Genomic DNA, 18,620 nt, shown 5'->3' on the forward strand with positions numbered 1-18,620 from the left:
GTCACACAGCTGACAGTTGGTGGAGCCGGGATTTGAACCCATGACCTCTGACTCCAAAGCCCTTGCTCTTTTCCACTGAACCACGCTGCTTGAGCACTTACTGTGTGCAGAGCACTGTACTAAGCACTTGGGAGAGTACACTATAATAAGTGAATCCCATAATCCCAGGATATCTGCCCCTCTCTTCCCCAGAGCAGGACTGTTGCAGGGGTTTCATGGGCAGCAGCCCGGAGCCTCCACCTAAGGGAGGAGAGCCCAGCCGCATTCTCTACAGCCCCCAGACAGAGAAGAAAGACACAGCTCCCAGACATTAGCCCAGGCAAAAGAAAGAGACTCCCTGCAGGTAGCAAGTCACACAAAGGTCAAACTGCTCCAAGTACAGCCTGCTGGATCTGGCCAACGGTCCAGCCGGGACTTGGACAAAGCACGAAAGCAAGATTCATTCATTCAATCGTATTTATTGAGCACTTACTGTGTGCAGAGCACTGTACTAAGCACTTGGGAAGTACAAATTGGCAACGTACAGAGACGGTCCCTACCCAACAACAGGCTCACATTCTAGAAGAAAATGACAGGAAAGGATGGAGGAAGTGGACACTGAGACATGACAGGAAGGTTTGAAGGCAGAAGAGGTTCGGTTTGGTGAGAGAGTCCTCTGGAGGGGTATCTGGTCCCACCCAGCAGGATGAATATCTGACCTCAGCTCCTGCTTTCTCCCATTCTGCCTAGTCCAGGTCTCTGAAGCTGCAGCTGGGGCCACCTCCCCTCCCCCTCTGCTTTCATTCCCTTTTGTCTCCACTGAGTCCCACTTCAGTCAGAGGTTGGTGAGGGCTGGGGGGCTCAATGAGGCAGGCAAGGGTGAGGAGAGCCTCAGAGAGCACTTCCCTGAGCATCCCTTCTCCCTGGGCCACAGAATCACCCACAGCCCTATGAGAAGCAGCATGGCCTAGTAATAGAGCATGGACCTTTGAGTCAGAAGGACCTGGGTTCTAATCAAGCCATCTCTGCTTTTCTGCTGTGTGACCTTGGGCAGGTCACTTCTCTGTGTCTCAGTTCTCTCATCTGTAAAATGGGGATTAAGACTGTGAGCCCCATGTGGGACAGGGACTGTGACCAACCCGATTATCTCATATCCACCCCAGGACTTAGTACAGTGCCTGGCACTAGTAAATGCTTAACAAATACCACAGTAATTATTATTATTAGTCTGGAGTTGCCCGCACCCTTGCCAGAAGTTCACACGGGCCACTTGCTGTGACCCCAGGTTGCACCTGGCTGCCCACTGGACCCAAGGAGGACAGGACAGCCTGGGCAGGTGCCAAGCCCAGAGGATGGAAAGAGGGGAGAAAGGTTGGGCACTTCTTAAGGCACAGTGAAGGTGCCGCTGCTGGGGAAGCTGGGTTTGTGTCTTCCAAAACAGTGTGACCCAGTTTCCTGGGTCCACCACTGCTGGCCATGCGCACCAGTTGACAGGCTCATGGGAAGGAGGCAGCAGTTCCATTCTTCGAGAAAACCCTCATGGACTTGTTAAGCACTCACTAAGTGCCAGGCATTGTTCTGAGCACTGGGATAGGTACAGGATAATTGGGTTGGACACAGTCTTTGTCCCAGTTAGGGCTCTCAGCAGTGTGGCTCAGTGGAAAGAGCTCGGGCTTGGGAGTCAGAGGTCATGGGTTCTAATACCAGCTCCGCCACTTGTCAACTGTGCAACTTTGGGCAAGTCACTTAACTTCTCTGTGTCTCAGTTCCGTCATCTGTAAAATGGGATTAAGACTGTGAGCCCCATGTGGGACAACCTTGATTACCTTGTATCCCCCCCAGTGCTTAGAACAGTGATTGGCACATAGTAAGCACTTAACAAATACCAATATTATTATTATTATTAATAATAATCCCCATTTTACAGATGAGGGATCTGTCACACAGAGAAGTAAAGTGGCTTTGCCTAAAATGACACAGCAGACACAAGTGGTGGATTGGGGGTTAGGCCCCAGGTCCTTCTGACTGCCAGGCCTGTGCTGTATCCACTAGGCCACGCTGCTTCTCCCTTCCACCTACTCCTTCCAACTTCCCTTTCTTCCATCTTGAGTCCATGCTGGTGTCGGCCGGGTCCTCAGCAAGCTGATGTTCAACCCATTCCTCCTAGGTCCCGTCTGCAGAGTGTTGTATGGATATGCCGGACACAAACTTCACCTGCCCAGCCACAGAGCACTGTAGCCCAGGTAAGATGACCCCTTGGGGAGGGAACTCCCTGGGACTTCTTCAGCCCCAGCAGGTTGGCTGGCCAAGTAGGATCTGCCTGTTCCTGAACGTTTGTGTCTCTGAGGATACAGACTGACCCTCGAGGCCTGCCGTCCTGGCTCCTCAGGCGGCTGTCACGTGTCCGGCAGGAGCAGTCCTGCCTATTGCTAGGCAACATAGGGCAGCTATCCTGCTTCCTGCTGTTTGCCCCACATGTGGGCTGGGGCTGGGGTGAGGGCCAGGCAGTGATGGGGTGGGGATTCAGGACAGCCAAAGGAGCAAAGGGTTTGTGACCTGAGATGATAATAATAATAATGATGGCATTTATTAAGCGCTTACTATGTGCAAAGCACTGCTCTAAGCGCTGGGATGTTGAAATTAGTCCTAGCGTAATGAGGTGCAGGGGAAATGGCCTCTTCTGGGTGCCCAGAACCCCAGAGCTCTGGAGGAGGGACTGCAGAAAGTGAATCCTGCTACCCCTGGTCTGAGCTAGAAGCACGCAGGCAGGTTTATTCTAGGCAGAACCGTACCAGGGCAAGACGGAGCTTGGCTATGGAGCCCCCAGAGTTGCCAGCTCTAAATGGTGGTCCTGGAACGGCTCAGGCGCATTTGGGGTGGGGATCGTGGAGATCGTCACAATGTGGAATCCATGTCCCGGGTGGACTGCTTATTCTGTCTTTTGGCGGCCTTTCATTTCAGTCAGCTAGTGTATCTCCTCCCCTCTCTTCCTCCCCAAGGCCAATGCCTGATTCTCTACATGTCAGGCTGGGTGCTCGCAGCAGGATCTGGATGTGGAGTAATGGATGAGGGAGGTGGTTCCCAAAGGCGTGGAAGGGCAGCCCTACCCCCACAGTCCCAACACAGATGACCCCAGCCCTCTGCCCACTAAGGGAAATTGCTGCTCCCAGCTCTGGCTTTGTACCAGGTGCCCTAGCAGCTGTCGATATGATGCCCTGGCTCCGTGGGGCAGTACTCACAGAGTATAATTCCTAGGGCTGCAAATGGTAGGGGAATCACCCACTAATGCTTTTAATCCCAGTTCAAGGAGAGATGTTTCAGGTGAGGCTATAAGGAGCACTGGGCACCATCCTGCGGGCCCCTGGTCAGGCAGCCGGGAGGGCGGATGGTGTCAGGAGTTGGAGAGGGGAAGCCAGGAATAGTATAGACATAATACCTGATGGCAGAGCCCACTGGCAGCTTGGACATGGCCTGGAGTGTCCCCTGACATGCAGCTTGCCTGTCCTCATTCGTGGCTCAGTGAAAAGAGCCCGGGTTTGGGAGTCAGAGGTCATGTGTTCTAATCCTGGCTCCGCCACCTGTCTGCTGTGTGACCTTGGTCAAGTCACTTAACTTCTCTGAGCCTCAGTTACCTCATCTGTAAAATGGGGATTAAGACTGTGAGCCCCATGTGGGACAACCTGATCACCTTGTATCCTCCCCCAGCAGTTAGAACAGTGCTTTGCACATAGTAAGCGCTTAACAAATGCCATTATTATTATTATTCATTCATTCAATCATTTATTGAGCACTTATTGTGTGCAAAGCACTATACTAAGAGCTTGGGAGAGTACAATATAGCAACAGACTCATTCCTACCCATGAGCTCATAGTTTAGAGGGGGAGACAGACATTAATATAAATAGATAAATTTCAGATATGTACGTATGTGCTGTGGGAGTGGGAGGGAGGATGAATGAAGGAACAAGTAAGAGCAGCACAGAAGGAAATGGGAGAAGAGGAGAGGAGGGCTTATTTAAGGCTTCTTGGAGGAGATGTGCCTTCAGTAGGGTTTTGAATTGGGGGAGAGCAATTATCTGATATGAGGAGAGAAGGCATTCCAGGCCAGAGGTGTGGGATGTGGGAGAGAGGTCGGTGGCAAGACAGATGAGATAGAGATACAGTGAAAAGGTGAGCATTAGCGGAATGAAGTATGCGGGCTGGATTGTTGTAGGAGAGTAGTGAGGTGAGGTAGGAGCGGACAAGATGATCTAGTTCTGTAAAACCAATGGTGAGGAGTTTTTGTTTGTTGCAGAGGTGGATGAGCAAGCACTGGTGTTTCTTGAAGTAGGGAAACATGGTCTGAACGTTTTTGAAGGAAAATAATTCAGGCAGCAGAATGGAGTATGGACTGGAGTGGCGAGAGATAGGAGGCAGGGAGGTCAGCAAGGAGGCAGATATAATCAAGGCAGGATAAGTGCCTGCATTAATGTGGTAGCAGTTTGAACGGGGCGGATTTTGGCAATGTTGTGAAGGTAGAACTGACAGGATTTAGTGATGGCTTGACTATGCGGGTGAAATGAGAGAGGGGAGTCAAGGATAATGCCAGGTTTACAGGCTTGTGAGACAGGAAGGATGGTGGTGCATGCCTTCAACAGTGAAGGGAAAGTGAGTGGGAGGACAGGGTTTGGGTGGGAAAGTAAAAAGTTCAGTTTTAGCCTTAAGGTTGAGGTGATGGGAGGACATCCAAGTAGAGGTGTCTTGAAGGCAGGAGGAAATGTGAGATGGGAGAGAGATCAGGGCTAGAGATGTCGATTTGGGTGTCATCAGCATAGAGGTGATAGTTGAAACCGTGTGAGCGAGTGAGTTTTTCAAAATAGTAGATGTAGATGGAGAAAAGAAGGGGACCCAGAACAGAACCTTAAGGAACACCCACATGTTGGGGGTGGGAGACAGAGGAGGATCCCGGGAAAGGGACTGAGAATGAGCAGCTAGAGAGATAGAAGGAGAACCAGGAGAGAACAGTATCAATGAAGCTGAGGTTTCTTTCTCAGTGCCAGCCTGTATTCTCCATTCACCTGGGGGCTGGCTGGGTGGTGCCAAGCAATCTGCTCATTCATCCCTTGCTTCCTTAATCATAACTGTAGTGTTTTTTAAGTGCTTGCTTACTATGTGCAAGCACTGTACTAAGTGTGGAGTAGACACAAGATAAACCAGGTCGTACATGTTTAGTTCTGTTGTCTGTCTCCCCCTTCTAGACTGTGAGCCCGTTGTTGGGTAGGGACCGTCTCTATATGTTGCCGATTTGTACTTCCCAAGTGCTTAGTACAGTGCTCTACACACAGCTCAATAAATACGATTGATTAAATGAATGAATGAATGATCTGTTTCCCACATCTACCTTCTCCTGAACTCAATGGAGGCGATAATCAGGAAGCAGTATGTGGGAAGCATCGTGGCCTAGGGGAAAGAGCACAGGGCTGGGATTCGGGAGACCTAGGTTCTAGTCTTGGTCCTCCCAGGCCTGCTGTTTGACTTTGGGCAAGTCACTTAACTTCTCTGGGCCTCAGTTTCCTCATCTGCGAAATTGGGATTAAATACCACTTTTCCCTCCCCTTAGACCGTGAACCCCATGTGAAACAGGCCTTGGGTCTGATTTGATTATTTTATGTCTACCCCAGCACTTTGCATTGTGCTTGGCACATAGTAAGAACTTAGATAACACAAGTATTATTATATTTCTTGCTAGCACACAGGACGGGAAGATAATATTTAGGAAGTTGTCATCGCTATCATTTGTTTGACACGTGGATACTGTGCACTGCACTGGGGATAGAAAAACAGACCCCAGCTCTCCCCAGTTCAAAGCCCTTCTGAAACCCCACCTCCAACAAGTCTTCCCTGATTTATGTATTTATGTATTTTTTAGTGGTATTTAAGTGCTTACTATGTGCCAGGCACTGTATTGAGCGGTGGGTAAATACAAGCTGATCAGGTCCTTGTCACACTTGGGGCTCACAGTCTTAGTCACCATTTTACAGATAAGGTAAACTGAGGCACAGAGAAGTTGTGATTTGCCTAACATCACACAGCAGATGTGTAATGGGTCCAGGATTAGTACCCAAGTCCTCTGGCTCCCAACCCATGCTCTTTCCACTAGGCTTTCCCATCACTGAACCAAATCATCTCTTCAGCTGACTCTAGCAATCATGAATTTATTTACACCCTCCTTAGCACTCAGTTGTATTTACCAAGTGTGCTTACTGTGTGCAGAGCACTATACTAAGCACGATATAGTTGAGTTAGTAGCAGCGTGGTCTAGTGGCAAGAGCACAGGCTTGGGATTCAGGGATCATGGGTTCTAATCCCGGCTCCACCATTTCTCTGCTGTGTGACCTTGGGCAAGTCACATTACTTCCCTGTGCCTCAGCTACCTCATCTGTAAAATGGGGAGTGAAACTGTGAACCCCATGTGGGACAGGGACTGTGTCCAACCTGATTACTTTTATCTACCCCAGTGCGTGGCACATAGTAAGTGCTTAAGAAATACCACAATTATTATTAGTAATACCTGCCCATAAGGAGCTCAAACTGCAGCAAGGGAGACCAACACAAAAATATTTACAACTCGAGTGACCAGATAACGTAAGCAGAGTCAGTTATCCACTCGAGTTGTAAATATTTTTGTGTTTGTTTCCCTTGCTTACAGTTTGAGTGTGTTGTGGGCAGGGAATATTTCCATTAAATTTTTTAACTTTCCAAGTGTCTAATTCCCGCCTCAGGTGGGAACTCAGTAAATGCTGCTGCTCCTACTGTTTATACTGTTTGATGGATGATGTGCCAATTAGGCGCCTGCTGGGTGATACACACCCTAACAGCCACCTGGAAGCATACAGTAGACAAGGAGACCTGGGTGTATGCCCTGAAGTTGACAATCCAACCTGGGAGACAAGTAGACATTCGTGGTCATACACCACCTATATGAGAAGCAGCGTGGCTCAGTGGAAAGAGCACGGGCTTTGGCATCAGAGGTCATAGGTTCAAATCCCTCATCTGCCAATTGTCAACTGTGTGCCTTTGGGCAAGTCACTTAATCAATCAATCGTATTTATTGAGCGCTTACTGTGTGCAGAGCACTGTACTAAGCGCTTGGGAAGTACAAGTTGGCAACATATAGAGACAGTCCCTACCCAACAGTGGGCTCACAGTCTAAAACTTCTTAGTCTTAGTCTTCTAAGGCTTAACTTCTCTGTACCTCAGGTACCTCATCTGTAAAATGAGGATTAAGACCGTGAGCCCCCCGTGGGACAACCTGATCACCTTGTAACCTCCCCAGCGCTTAGAACAGTGCTTTGCACATAGTAAGCGCTTAATAAGTGCCATCATCGTCATACAATGAGAACAAAAAGGAAAGCACAAAAGTAACCGATTAAAATGGGCAAATAATGCATCCACGCGATGAATAGGGCAGTGTTTCAGTATTGAGTGGCTAATAAAGGTGGGCGAAGCCTCGCCCGAGGGAAACAAACGAGGACCGTTGGGAAAGCGTTGGGGTTCGAGTGTCCCCCCCGACTGCCTGTCCCTCTGAGACTCCCCGCTCCTGCAGGTTGCTACAGGCGCTGGGGCGACGACGGGAGCAGCAGCTGCGTTAAGTGCAGGAATGAGACGCTCCCTACAGGGTCCTCGATCAACGGGACCGAGTGCCGAAACGGTAAGATCCGCGGGCCCGGGAATCCAGGTGTTTCTCACCTGGCAGCAGCGCATCCTTTCCTCCCGCCCTTGGGGAGCGGTTGCTCTCCCTCTCTCCCGTCAGCAGGGGGCGCCCGCGCTCTCCTGTCGCTCTTCCCGCCCCTCTCCAGGAATCCCAGGGAATTAATCATCATCATCATCATCATCAATCGTATTTATTGAGCGCTTACTATGTGCAGAGCACTGTACTAAGCGCTTGGGAAGTACAAATTGGCAACATATAGAGACAGTCCCTACCCAACAGTGGGCTCACAGTCTAAAAGGGGGAGACAGAGAACAAAACCAAACATACTAACAAAATAAAATAAATAGAATAGATATGTACAAATAAAATAAATAAATAAATAAATAGAGTAATAAATATGTACAAACATATATACATATATACAGGTGCTGTGGGGAAGGGAAGGAGGTAAGATGGCGGGGGATGGAGAGAGGGACGAGGGGGAGAGGAAATCATCATGGTATTTGTTAAATGCTTGTAATAATAATAATAGCATTTATTATTATATGTATATATATATGCATATATAGCATAAATAATAGCATTTATTATTATATGTATATATGTTTGTACGTATTTATTACTCTATTTTACTTGTACATATCTATTCTATTTATTTTATTTTGTTAGTAAGTTTGGTTTTGTTCTCTGTCTCCCCCTTTTAGACTGTGAGCCCACTGTTGGGTAGGAACTGTCTCTATATGTTGCCAACTTGTACTTCCCAAGCGCTTAGTACAGTGCTCTGCACACAGTAAGCGCTCAATAAATACGATTGATTGATTGATTATTAAGCGCTTACTACGTGCAAAGCACTGTTCTAAGCGCTGGGGAGGTTACAAGGTGCTCAGGTTGTCCCACGGGGGGCTCCCAGTCTTCATCCCCATTTTACAGATGAGGGAACTGAGGCCCAGGGAAGTGAAGTGACTTGCCCAAAGTCACACAGCTAATTGGCGGAGCCAGGATTTGAACCCATGACCTTTGACTCCAAAGCCCGTGCTCTTTCCACTGAGCCACGCTGCTTCTCTTGTATTGAGCAAAGCACCGGGGAAGGTATAAGATCGGACACAGTCCCTGTTCCCAGTGGGGCGTATACTCTATAAGGGGGTAGGGGCGGCACTAGGGAAGGTATAAGATTAGACACAGTCCCTGTCCCCAGTGGGACATATACTCTAAAATGGCTGGAGGGCGGGGGAGGGAGAGAACAGGTATTTAATCCCCATTTTACAGATGAGAAAATAATAATGATGGTATTTGTTAAGTGCTTATTCTGTGCCACGCACTGTTCTAAGCACTGGGGTCATCAGGTTGTCCCATATGGGGCTCACAGTCTTCATCCCCATTTTACATTCATTCATTCAGTTGTACTTATTGAGCGCTTAGTGTGTGCAGAGCACTGTACTAAGCGCTTGGGAAGTTCAAATAGGCAACATATAGAGGTGGTCCCTACTCAACAACGGGCTCACAGTCTAGAAGGGGGAGACAGACAACAAAACAAAACATGTAGACAGGTGTCAGAACCGTCAGAATAAATAGAATTATAGCTAAATGCATATCATTAAAAAATAGAGTAGTAAATATGTACAAGTAAAATAAATAGAGTAATAAGTTTGTACAAATATATACAAGTGCTGTGGGAAGGGGAAGGAGGTAGGGCAGAGGGGGGGCGATGGGGAGAAGGAGAGGAAAAAGGGAGCTCAGTCTGGGAAGGCCTCCTGGAGGAGGTGAGCTCTCAGTAGGGCTTTAAAGGGAGGAAGAGAGTTAGTTTGGCAGATGGGTGGCCTGGTTCCAGGCCAGGGGAAGGACGTTGGCCGGGGGTCGACGGCAGGACAGGTGAGAACGAGGCACACTGAGGAGGTTAGGGGCAGAGGAGCGGAGGGTGCAGGCTGGGCTGTAGAAGGAGAGAAGGGAAGTGAGGTAGGAGGGGGCGAGGTGATGTCTCCATCACCTTGAAGAGCCTTGAAGCTGAGAGTGAGGAGGTTTTGCTTGATAATCATCGTGGTATTTGTTAAACACTTGTACTGAGCTACACACTGGGGAAGGTATAATATGGGACACAGTCCCTGTCCCCAGTGGGGCATACACTCTAAAAGGGGGTGGGGGCGGCACTGGGGAAGGTATAAGATCGGACACAGTCCCTGTCCCCAGTGGGGCGTACACTCTAAAAGGGGTGGAGGGTGGGGGAGGGAGAGAACAGGTATTTAATCCCCATTTTACAGATGAGAAAATAATAATGATGGCATTTGTTAAGTGCTTATTCTGTGCCAAGCACTGTTCTAAATGCTGGAGTAGATACAAGGTCATCAGGTTGTCCCACATGGGGCTCACAGTCTTCATCCCCATTTTACAGATGAGGGAACTGAGGCACAGAGAAGTTAAGTGGTTTGCCCAAGGTCACACAGCAGATAAGCGGAGGATCGGGATTAGAACCCCAGTCCTCTGATTCCCAGATCTGGGCTCATTCCACTAGAGAAGTGAAGGGACTTGTCTGAAGCCACACAGCAGGTAAGTGGTGGTGTTAGGACTAGAACCCAGTTCTTCTGGCTCCCAGTCCCGTACACTTAACAGTAGGCCACACTGCTTCTCTTGGGTGACCACACTTGGAGTCCTCATCATTGTCTAATGGTCTCAGAACTCTTTGTAGGCTCAGAGGAGGGCAAACACCCCTTAAACAACCCTCACCCCCAAGTCCAGCAACTTGTTAGGGAAACAGCTAGAGTCTTTCCCCTAACCTCCTAGTAATTCTGGTCCCTATGACCTTCAGTAAGTCTGGGCTTTTGTCCAGGACCCAGGTCCTCTGAACTTCTAGCCCAGCAGGAACTGCCAACAGGTGGGCTGTGGGCCTCTCCCACCCACATCTGTAGCCAGAAGGCAACAGCCAGTTTTGCCATGAAACCTTAAGCTGCATTAACTCAATGCTGGGATGCCACTGGGTATAGTGGATAGAGCACAGGCCTAGGAATCAGAAGGTCATGGGTTCTAATCCCGGCTCTGCCATTTGTCTGCTTTGTGACGTTGGGCAAATCACTTTACTTCTCTGGTCCTCAGTTACCTCATCTGCAAAATGGGGATTGAGACTGTGAGCCCCAAATGGGACAGGAACTGTGTCCAACCCAATTTGCTTGTATCCACCCCAGCTCTTAGTACAGTGCCTGGCACATAGTAAGAGCTCAACAAATACCATAATTATTATTGTTATTATTATTATTAACTCAGTTTCCCCTGTGTAGCTGGTGGCAAAGGGATGCCTGTCTCAGAGAACAGGAGCACCACTGGGCCCATGTCCCATAATTTAGGTAAGTCACCTGGCCCTGCAGGACAGGGCAGTGAAATGGGTCTTGGGGTGCAGTGGGCCCCAGAGCTATTGTTGGGGCCTCCTGGAGGAGCCTTAGGGGTTGGGGCAGCAGAGCCGTATTTCAGCAGAGGGCAGGCAGGAGACAGATGCCCCTTCCCAGGGGCAGTCTTCTTCCTCCCCTGGCCCAGGCTTTAGGTCCAGTGTGTTAAAGTGTCTTTCCCCCCGCCTCTTTCAGCTGGGGGACCGGTCCTCCGTGAGGCAGGCTGCAGCCCCCAACCCTCCTGACTGCATCAGGGGTTGTTCATTTAGCAGTATTTGTTGAGTGCCCCAAAGCAACAACTGCTGGGCTGGGCACCTGGAAACATACAGCAGAAATAGTTTCTCCCTTGATGGAGTTTACAGTCTAACGGCAGGCAGGGATACAGGATGCCAGGCCCTGGGATTTCCCTCCCATACTAGCTGTGGGGCCCAATGGGACAGATCAGGTGTGCTGTGTCCCTGCCTCCACCCTGAGTCAGGGCCACATACAGGTGGGCCTGGGTTGGACTCATCTGTACTTTCAGGAAATTCGTGGCACACCAAAGAGAAGGCACATATTCAGAACTGCAAACCCCAAAGGGCCAGCCCTGGCAACAGGGGAACCGGCAGCCCTTGAGCCCACATCTGGGCCAGGGAGCCATTTTCCCTTCAGCCCTGGACTGTGCTGGTCCACCTCTCAAGCTGACTCTGTGGCTAGGGAGAAAGCTCTCTCCCCAAGCCAAGGGGCTCCCCACTACCTCTGCTCACCATTCCAAATCAGAGCCCAGAGTGCCACCCTCCTACCTATCAGCAGTTTCCTCTCTGGCCATGGCCCACAACTAGTGGAAGCGGGGGATCCCCACCCTCTGAGAATCTGAACTGGAATGGGAAGGAGAGCAAACATAAAGTTATACAGCAGGGAAGTACCAGGACAGGAAACACACACACGCACACACACACACACACACACACACACACACACACACACCCCACCCCCCCACCCCCGCTGAAAGTTGCCAAACATGCTAGGGGAGCTATAATAGAAGGAGGGATTGGGGTTCTTCAGGCAGTGCTTCCTGTAGGTGGCCATGTGGGCTGGTTGGTCAGTCAATTAGTCAATTGTATTTATTGACTGCCTACTGTGTGCAGAGCACTATACTTAGCACTTGGTGGAGTACAATATAACAGTACAAAAGACACATTCCCTGCCCACAACCAACTCACAATCTAGAGGGGGAGACAGACATTAATATGGATAAATAAATGTGTGATGCAGGAGCTGGGTTGGGAGGTGGGGAGCAGACAGCAGAACTGGGCTGGAATCAAGGAGAGGGCAGGTAGGAGGGAGCATGTGCATGAGAGCCTTGAGCTTTTGTGAGATCGGGGGGATGCCTGGGAGCCGCTGAAGTGCCCCTTCAAGTCGGGGAGGAAGGAAACCAGATGAGCCTGAGTGAAGGAAGGCTTTTATCCATGTGTAGGAGCTGGGAGAGGCAAAAGGTAGGCCTTATGGCTGTGGTTGGAGTTGGTGGCTGAGGTCAAGGTGGGAAGAACTGGGGGACATGGTGACAGATGGGGTGGCTTAGAGGGAGTCAAAGTGAGGAGCTGAATTGTGCTGAGGGATGGGGCCTGTGGGACAGCTGATGGTGGCTTCAGTTTCTGACCCAGTAGAGCAGAGCCACCCCGAGGAGGCAGGAGGAGGTTGGAGCTCAGAAGCTAGTTGAGACAGGAATCTCAAGGGGTGGGAAGGTCTCTCCGCTGTCATTAAAATGGGGCAGCTGGGGGCAGGACCCACTGGACAGGCTACTACCGGCCCCAGCCTTGGTGCTAGTGTTGCCCCAAGGAACAAAGCCCCTCTGTAGAGGCCAGCGAGGCAGAGGGTCCGGCCTGGTGGGCAGGATCAGAGCTGGCCTTGGTTTAGCAAGGCTGACCTCCTGCTCGCCTTGGGGTGCCCTCCCCTCGCTGTCCCATTTTGGAGCATGACAAAGGGGCCAGCAGGCACTGCCACTGCAGACCACTCTCACCTGACACGGGCTCCTAATCTCTAAGCTCATGGGCGGAGAATGAATCTGTTTTATATTGTACTCTCCCAAGCGCTTAGTACAATGCTCTGCACACAGTAAGGACTCAGTAAATATGATCGACTGACTGATGGAATCCCTTGGGTTCCAGGAGGCCCCCAGGTAACCGCTTCACTGTTCTTGGGCACCTTCTGCGCCAGCTCTTTCCTGATCCTGACGGTGGCTCTGTTCTTCTACCTCAAGCGAACCCGCAAGCTGCCTGGTTTCTTCTACAGGAGGAATAAAGGTACCAAGGGGCCTCTGCACATTTCTCTGTGGCTCCCCATCTGCAGGGAGATGGGGGTGGGGCTCCATGCCCTCCCACAGCCCCTGCTCCAGCCCATTGACCCTCTGGGGACCTGGTTCACCAGCCTCCAGCCTCCCTAGGGCTCTGGGAGGGCTGGGAGGAGGCCCCCAGTTGGTGTTTACTCTTCCACCATGGAGTGGAGGTCCTATGCAGGACCACTCCTTGCTGACCACAGACATCTCCATCTGAGGAGGAAACTCATGAACATCCCCTCCCCAACTGTGGACCTCTGCTGCTTGACATCCCACCAGCAGGCAGTGGCCTGGTGCCTGGGTGGTCTCCTCTGGCCCCAGCCGACCCCCTGGCCCTCATCCAGGTGCCCAGTGGCAACCTCATTGGCAGGCAGCAGACAAATATTTTATCCTTTCTTTACTGCCCACTCCTGCCTTCTGCCCCTCTCTGGGCCATTACGGTCCAGTACCCTCTGCCCCTCTCTGTGCCGTTCTAGCCCCTTGCCTTCTCTCTCTCTCTGGGCCATCATGGCCCAATGCCCTCCCTCCTTCTTTGTTCCATCCCCTGCCGTCTGCCCCTCTTTGGGCCATGATGGTCCCCTTGCCCTCTGCCCTTCTCTGGGCCATCATGGCCTTGTGCCCCAGTCAGAGCCATGGCTTCAGGTGGCTGAAGCTCTGAGCTCTGTTCCTGCCTTAGGGAGGGACGAGACCAGTCTGGAGATGAATAGCTGTTGCCACCTGTCAGGGCAAAGCTGGCATATCTGAACTCTAATTGGGCTTCTATGGCCCCCATCTCCCATTGCATCCAGCAATGGGGAGGGCAAAGATTCAGTTTTCAGAGATGGAGACCACCAAGCCATTGGTAGGTCTGGGGGCTGCTTTGGACTTTTGGGTCCTCCTGGGACCCTCTTGTCCGGCTGAGATAAAGAACCACCTCAGAGAGGTGAACAGGGCTGGCAGAGAACGTTTCTTCCCATGGGGTTAGAGCTAAGTGGGCAGGTATGTGGTGGGAGCTTCTCCATCCCAGGGCCATAGGAGAGGGCTCTGGGTTTTCCTCCCACCCCGTGTCAGGACAGCTCTGCAAGAGACAGACTGAAGGACCATTCGAAACCTTTTCTCATCCTGTTTGAGCATGAGAAAGCCGGTGGTAAGGAGTGGGGAGTGGCGGGGGTTGGTGAAAGGGGAAGGTAGCAGGACCAGTCCACCCTGCCAGGTAAGTGCTTTGCTCCCCCAGAGACTGTTGCCTGTCTCCCCTTCACCCCAGTACACCCGCCTCCTGCAGGGGCCAGCCCTGTGGCCCCTTGGTGACGCCCCTGCCAAAATGACTAACAACATGTTTCTCCCTCCTCCCGTAGCCTCGGCCCTGCAGCCTAGTGAAGCAGTAAGTACCTACTCCCCACCCCCACGGTTTCCTCAGTTGGGCGGGAAGGGCCATGCCCTGGGACCCTCAGTGTCCCCCTGTTGTTTCCCACAGGCCGCCATGATGCCTCCTCCTCCTCCAACCTCCTCAGGTAATCTTGCTTCTCCTCAACCTCCTCCCCCTTACTTTCTCCCACCTGGTGCCAGGGCTGTATCTTCCTTTCCCCACTGGAACTGGCACAGAGAAGAGGCATGCTTCTTCCAAAAGCATCCATCTCCATGTTCCTTCACCGTGCTGGGCCTGTGGTGTGGAAAGGAATCGGTGCATATACACAGAAAAGTCACCCAAGAGTCTTGCCATTACTGTGCCTGCCCCATCGTTGCTGCCCCCAACAATTGCTGTGGCTGCTCCGTGGACTGTCTAGCACTGTGGGGATGGCCAGACCTTTGAAGGAACCATGTAAACCAGTTTGTCTCTGTTTTGGGCCCAGAGAGACTCAGGGAGTGCAGTGTGACCCCTTATGTTAGTGGTTCAGAGAGCATTTGCAGGCCAATCCTGTCGCTGCCTCTCACCCCGCTCCTGGCGCCCGGCTCCCTGCCCCTGGGGTCAGTTGGTTGGTCATATTCCCTTCATCCCCTGGGGCACTGTATGAAGAAGGAAGGTGTTCCAGTGTCTCTCAAGCCTTTTTGCTAGTTCAGGCTGAGAGGTGGGAGGGCCCCGGATGTGGGAGGAGATGGGGTGGGAGGGCCCTAGAGGCATGATAGTGAATGTAGGCTCCCTGTGTTAAAGGCTTCCAGGCAGGCAACCCCATTCCCAGCTGGTGAAGGCTCTCCTAGGAAATGCCTTCTCACCTTGCTTCTATCTCTCTGATTCTGTCTCTCTGCCTCTGTCTTTCTCTGTCCCTCTTTGCCTTATTCTGCCTCTGTTTCTCTCTGCTTCTGTCTCTGTCTCTGCCTCTGTCTCTCTCTCTCTGCCTCTCTTTCTGCCTCTATCTGTTTCTCTGCCTCCCTCCTCTAACATTCCACAATGCAACCACATACCTGAATCCTCTCCCAAAGCCTGGCGGGTGGTAGTGGCAACCAGCCCCCTGGACTGCCCCATAGTTCCCACTACAGCTACTGACAGCAGAGCACAATAAACCACAAACTGAGCCACCACAGGGGTTCCCTGGAACCGGGCTGGGGAGCCCAGTGAGGCTCTCTGCTCCTTGGCATGTGAAAACGTACCTCTCCAGGCCAGTGCAGTCAGCCCAGGGCGCAACCGTCTGTCTATATCTGTTTCAGTTCGAAAGCCGCGCTACGTCCGGCGGGAGCGGTCCCTGGCAGTGAACGCCACTCCATCCACAGCCTCCGCCGCTGAGACCAGGGTCAGCAACGTCTAGCCACCAGAATCTGCTCCGAGGCTCCTTCCACCCCACACCGAGGGCTAAAGAGACTGCCTGCATCCCCAGAGGGGCGAGAGCAGGGGCCGGGGCAGCTGGCGGTGAGGTGGGCCTGTGCCGGGAGAGATGAGTTTATGCCAAATTCATGTCAGAGCAGTGGACTGGTGTGGGGCAGGGGCTGGGCTGGGGCTACCTAGCATCAAGTATATTCTAGCCTCGCGCATTTCACTGAGGGCATGGAGAGAGGGACCTGGCTACCGTAATGGCAAACTGAGTCAGGGTGAAGTCCACTGTGGCACGATAAGGGTGCCCTCCCACTTCCCCAAGGCCCGGAGCCAAAGGCGTGACAGCTTAGGCTGGGTCTCTGTCAGGCCCCGGAGCTCTTGAGAGATGGATATGGGGGATAAGGAAGGGGTGGGGGTGGCCGATCCAGCCGAGAATCTCTAGCCCCGGGCGGGCGGCGCTGGGCTTGGGTCTGTTGGGGCAGCCTGCCTCTGAGGGCTGAGGCTGGGGCTGGGTAGATGACCGCTTCCTCCCAAGAGATTGCTCTGCTCCAGGGGACTCCAACCACACCAAGCAGTCAGGGGCAGGGCTTTCTCCTGGGGCTGAAGGCTGAGGTTGGGGCGTTTCTAAACCAGAAATGGCGGCCAGGAGCCGAGAGCTCTGGGCTCCCCCTGTGTCCCATGAGACTCTTCCTCTGGAGGCCGAAGACAAGGGGCTCCCCTCCCCTATTGAATGAGTTTCCCAACTGCACTTTGGCCCTGGGCCCGAGGCTCCTGGCCCGCCTCTCCGTGACCTGCGGCCGGCAGCCAGCAGGGAGCTGAGCCTGGATGAGGGAGCCCCAGGGCCGGGCCCAGCCGGATCTTCGGGTTGGGCAACTTTCTGGGAAATGTCTATCACGTACTGGGCCTAGAGCTGGCAAGGACCGGCCACTGCGGGCCCTGCCGGTGATGGGAAGCCCCAGAGGACCAGAAAGGCAGTGAGTGACAATCTTCCTCAACCATCCCCTATAAGACCTGACCCCGGACCAAAGCTCATCATGGGGGAGGGGAACAGGAGCCAGGTGCTCGTCATTGGAAACATCACTAGTGAAGTGGGCGGCCTCAGGTTCAAGGCAACCAGCTGCCCCTTGACGACTAAATGCTAGGAGGAATTAAAGGGGGAAGTGTAGACAGCCCAAGCTGGGGAAGGATTGGAAGGGGGAGGGGTAGCTTGGTTAAACTGGAAGTATAGCTGGGGCCCTCTGGAGAGGGGTTGGAAGGAGGGCATTTAGATGGCCTAGGATAGAGTGGGAAGGGAGAGGTTTGAAATGCCTGAGCTGCAGAGGGATGGGAATGAGGAGGGGTCGGCAGCCCAAACTAGAGTGAAGGAAGAAGAAAGTGTAGACAGACAACTCTGGAGAAAGTTGAAAGGGGAAGTTAAGGCACTCCAAGCTAGATAGGGGTCAGAAGAGGGAGGTATAGATGGGCCAAGGAGAAGGGTGGGAAGGGGAAGGTGTAGACAGACTGCACTGGAGAGTGAATTGGAAGGGAAGTGTAGATACTCAAAGCTGGAGACAGGCTGGAAGGAGGAGGTGCAGGCTGCTCAAGTTATGAGAGAGTAGGAAAGGGGACACATGGACAGTCGTAGCTGGAGATGGGTGGGAAGGGGAAGGTGTAGGCAACCCCCTGTAGGGAGGAGTTGAAAGGGAAAGTTGAGGACAGCCCCAGTGGTCCAGCATCTCTAGCTGTTGGGTCAGTGGGACCGCCCATCTCGGGTCTGAGCCCATAGCAAACTGAGCCCAGATTGGCAGATGGATTCTGCTTTTGGGGAAAGGATCTCTATACAACAAGGTCCATAGAGGTCAGGGGTGCAGTCCAGGAATGCAGTGGGGCTGCAAGAACCCTCTCTTTGGGTGGCTGGTCATTTCTCCCCCATCTTATAAGATCCGGGGCGTCCTCCAGTACCCCCAATTCCACTGAGGGTGGGGTGCTGGCCAGATATGCAATAAGGCTGCAGGAGCCCTCCCTTTGGGTGGTTGGCCACCTCTGCCCCGTTCCGTGGGATCTGAGGGAGGGAAGTGGTCCCTGGGAACAGGCAGGTGGGTTGTGAGAAACCCGCTGTCCCCCTCAGCCTGGGACAGCAGCTCCTGGATGAAGCTGAGGGTGGCAGTGACACCGCTGGGTCCCTAAGTTTTCCTCTCATGGGAGCCCAAGGCTAAGGGGCTGCTGGCAGGCCAATGCCACCTTTGCACTGTGATGTTTTGTATCTTTTTCTACAGTTGTGTTAATAAATGCCCATTTCCGGAGGAGGGCTTGGAGCAATTTGAGGGAAGGGGGGAGCTTCTTGCTGTCTTAAGCTGGACCCTCTCCAATCGCGCTGGGAAGGCAGGGGCAAGATGCTTTCCTGGGGCTGAGGGCTGAGTTTGGGGGCAATCCCAAACCAGAAATGGCGGGCAGGAGCCGAGAGCTCCCCACCTCCAGGAGTGTCGTATTTTCTCCTTCAAATAGAGGGGCCATGGGCCAAGCCGGGCGGGCGTGCCACCCTGCAGCCAGGCCCAGAAA

General features: G+C 52.4%; 1 protein-coding gene across 4 annotated transcripts in view; it reads left to right on the forward strand.

Annotated features, from left to right (window-relative positions):
- The window catches only part of C5H1orf159 (chromosome 5 C1orf159 homolog), a 36,142-nt gene extending 17,785 nt beyond the window's left edge, over positions 1-18,357 (forward strand). For 2 of the 4 annotated variants that reach the window (XM_038747409.1, XM_038747410.1), the window contains 6 exons: positions 2,147-2,222; positions 7,565-7,669; positions 10,939-11,004; positions 13,191-13,325; positions 14,692-14,717; positions 14,811-15,318. In XM_038747409.1, the coding sequence (XP_038603337.1) occupies positions 2,147-2,222; positions 7,565-7,669; positions 10,939-11,004; positions 13,191-13,325; positions 14,692-14,717; positions 14,811-15,146 (744 nt within the window). In that variant the 3' untranslated portion in view covers positions 15,147-15,318. Of the gene's footprint in view, positions 1-2,146; positions 2,223-7,564; positions 7,670-10,938; positions 11,005-13,190; positions 13,326-14,691; positions 14,718-14,810; positions 15,319-15,979 lie in introns of those variants that run through there. The other 2 variants (XM_038747411.1, XM_038747412.1) reach the window with 2 other exon arrangements.
- Positions 18,358-18,620: the final 263 nt, after the last annotated feature.

The sequence above is a fragment of the Tachyglossus aculeatus genome, chromosome 5, assembly GCF_015852505.1.
Source record: "Tachyglossus aculeatus isolate mTacAcu1 chromosome 5, mTacAcu1.pri, whole genome shotgun sequence".
Lineage (NCBI taxonomy): Eukaryota > Metazoa > Chordata > Mammalia > Monotremata > Tachyglossidae > Tachyglossus > Tachyglossus aculeatus.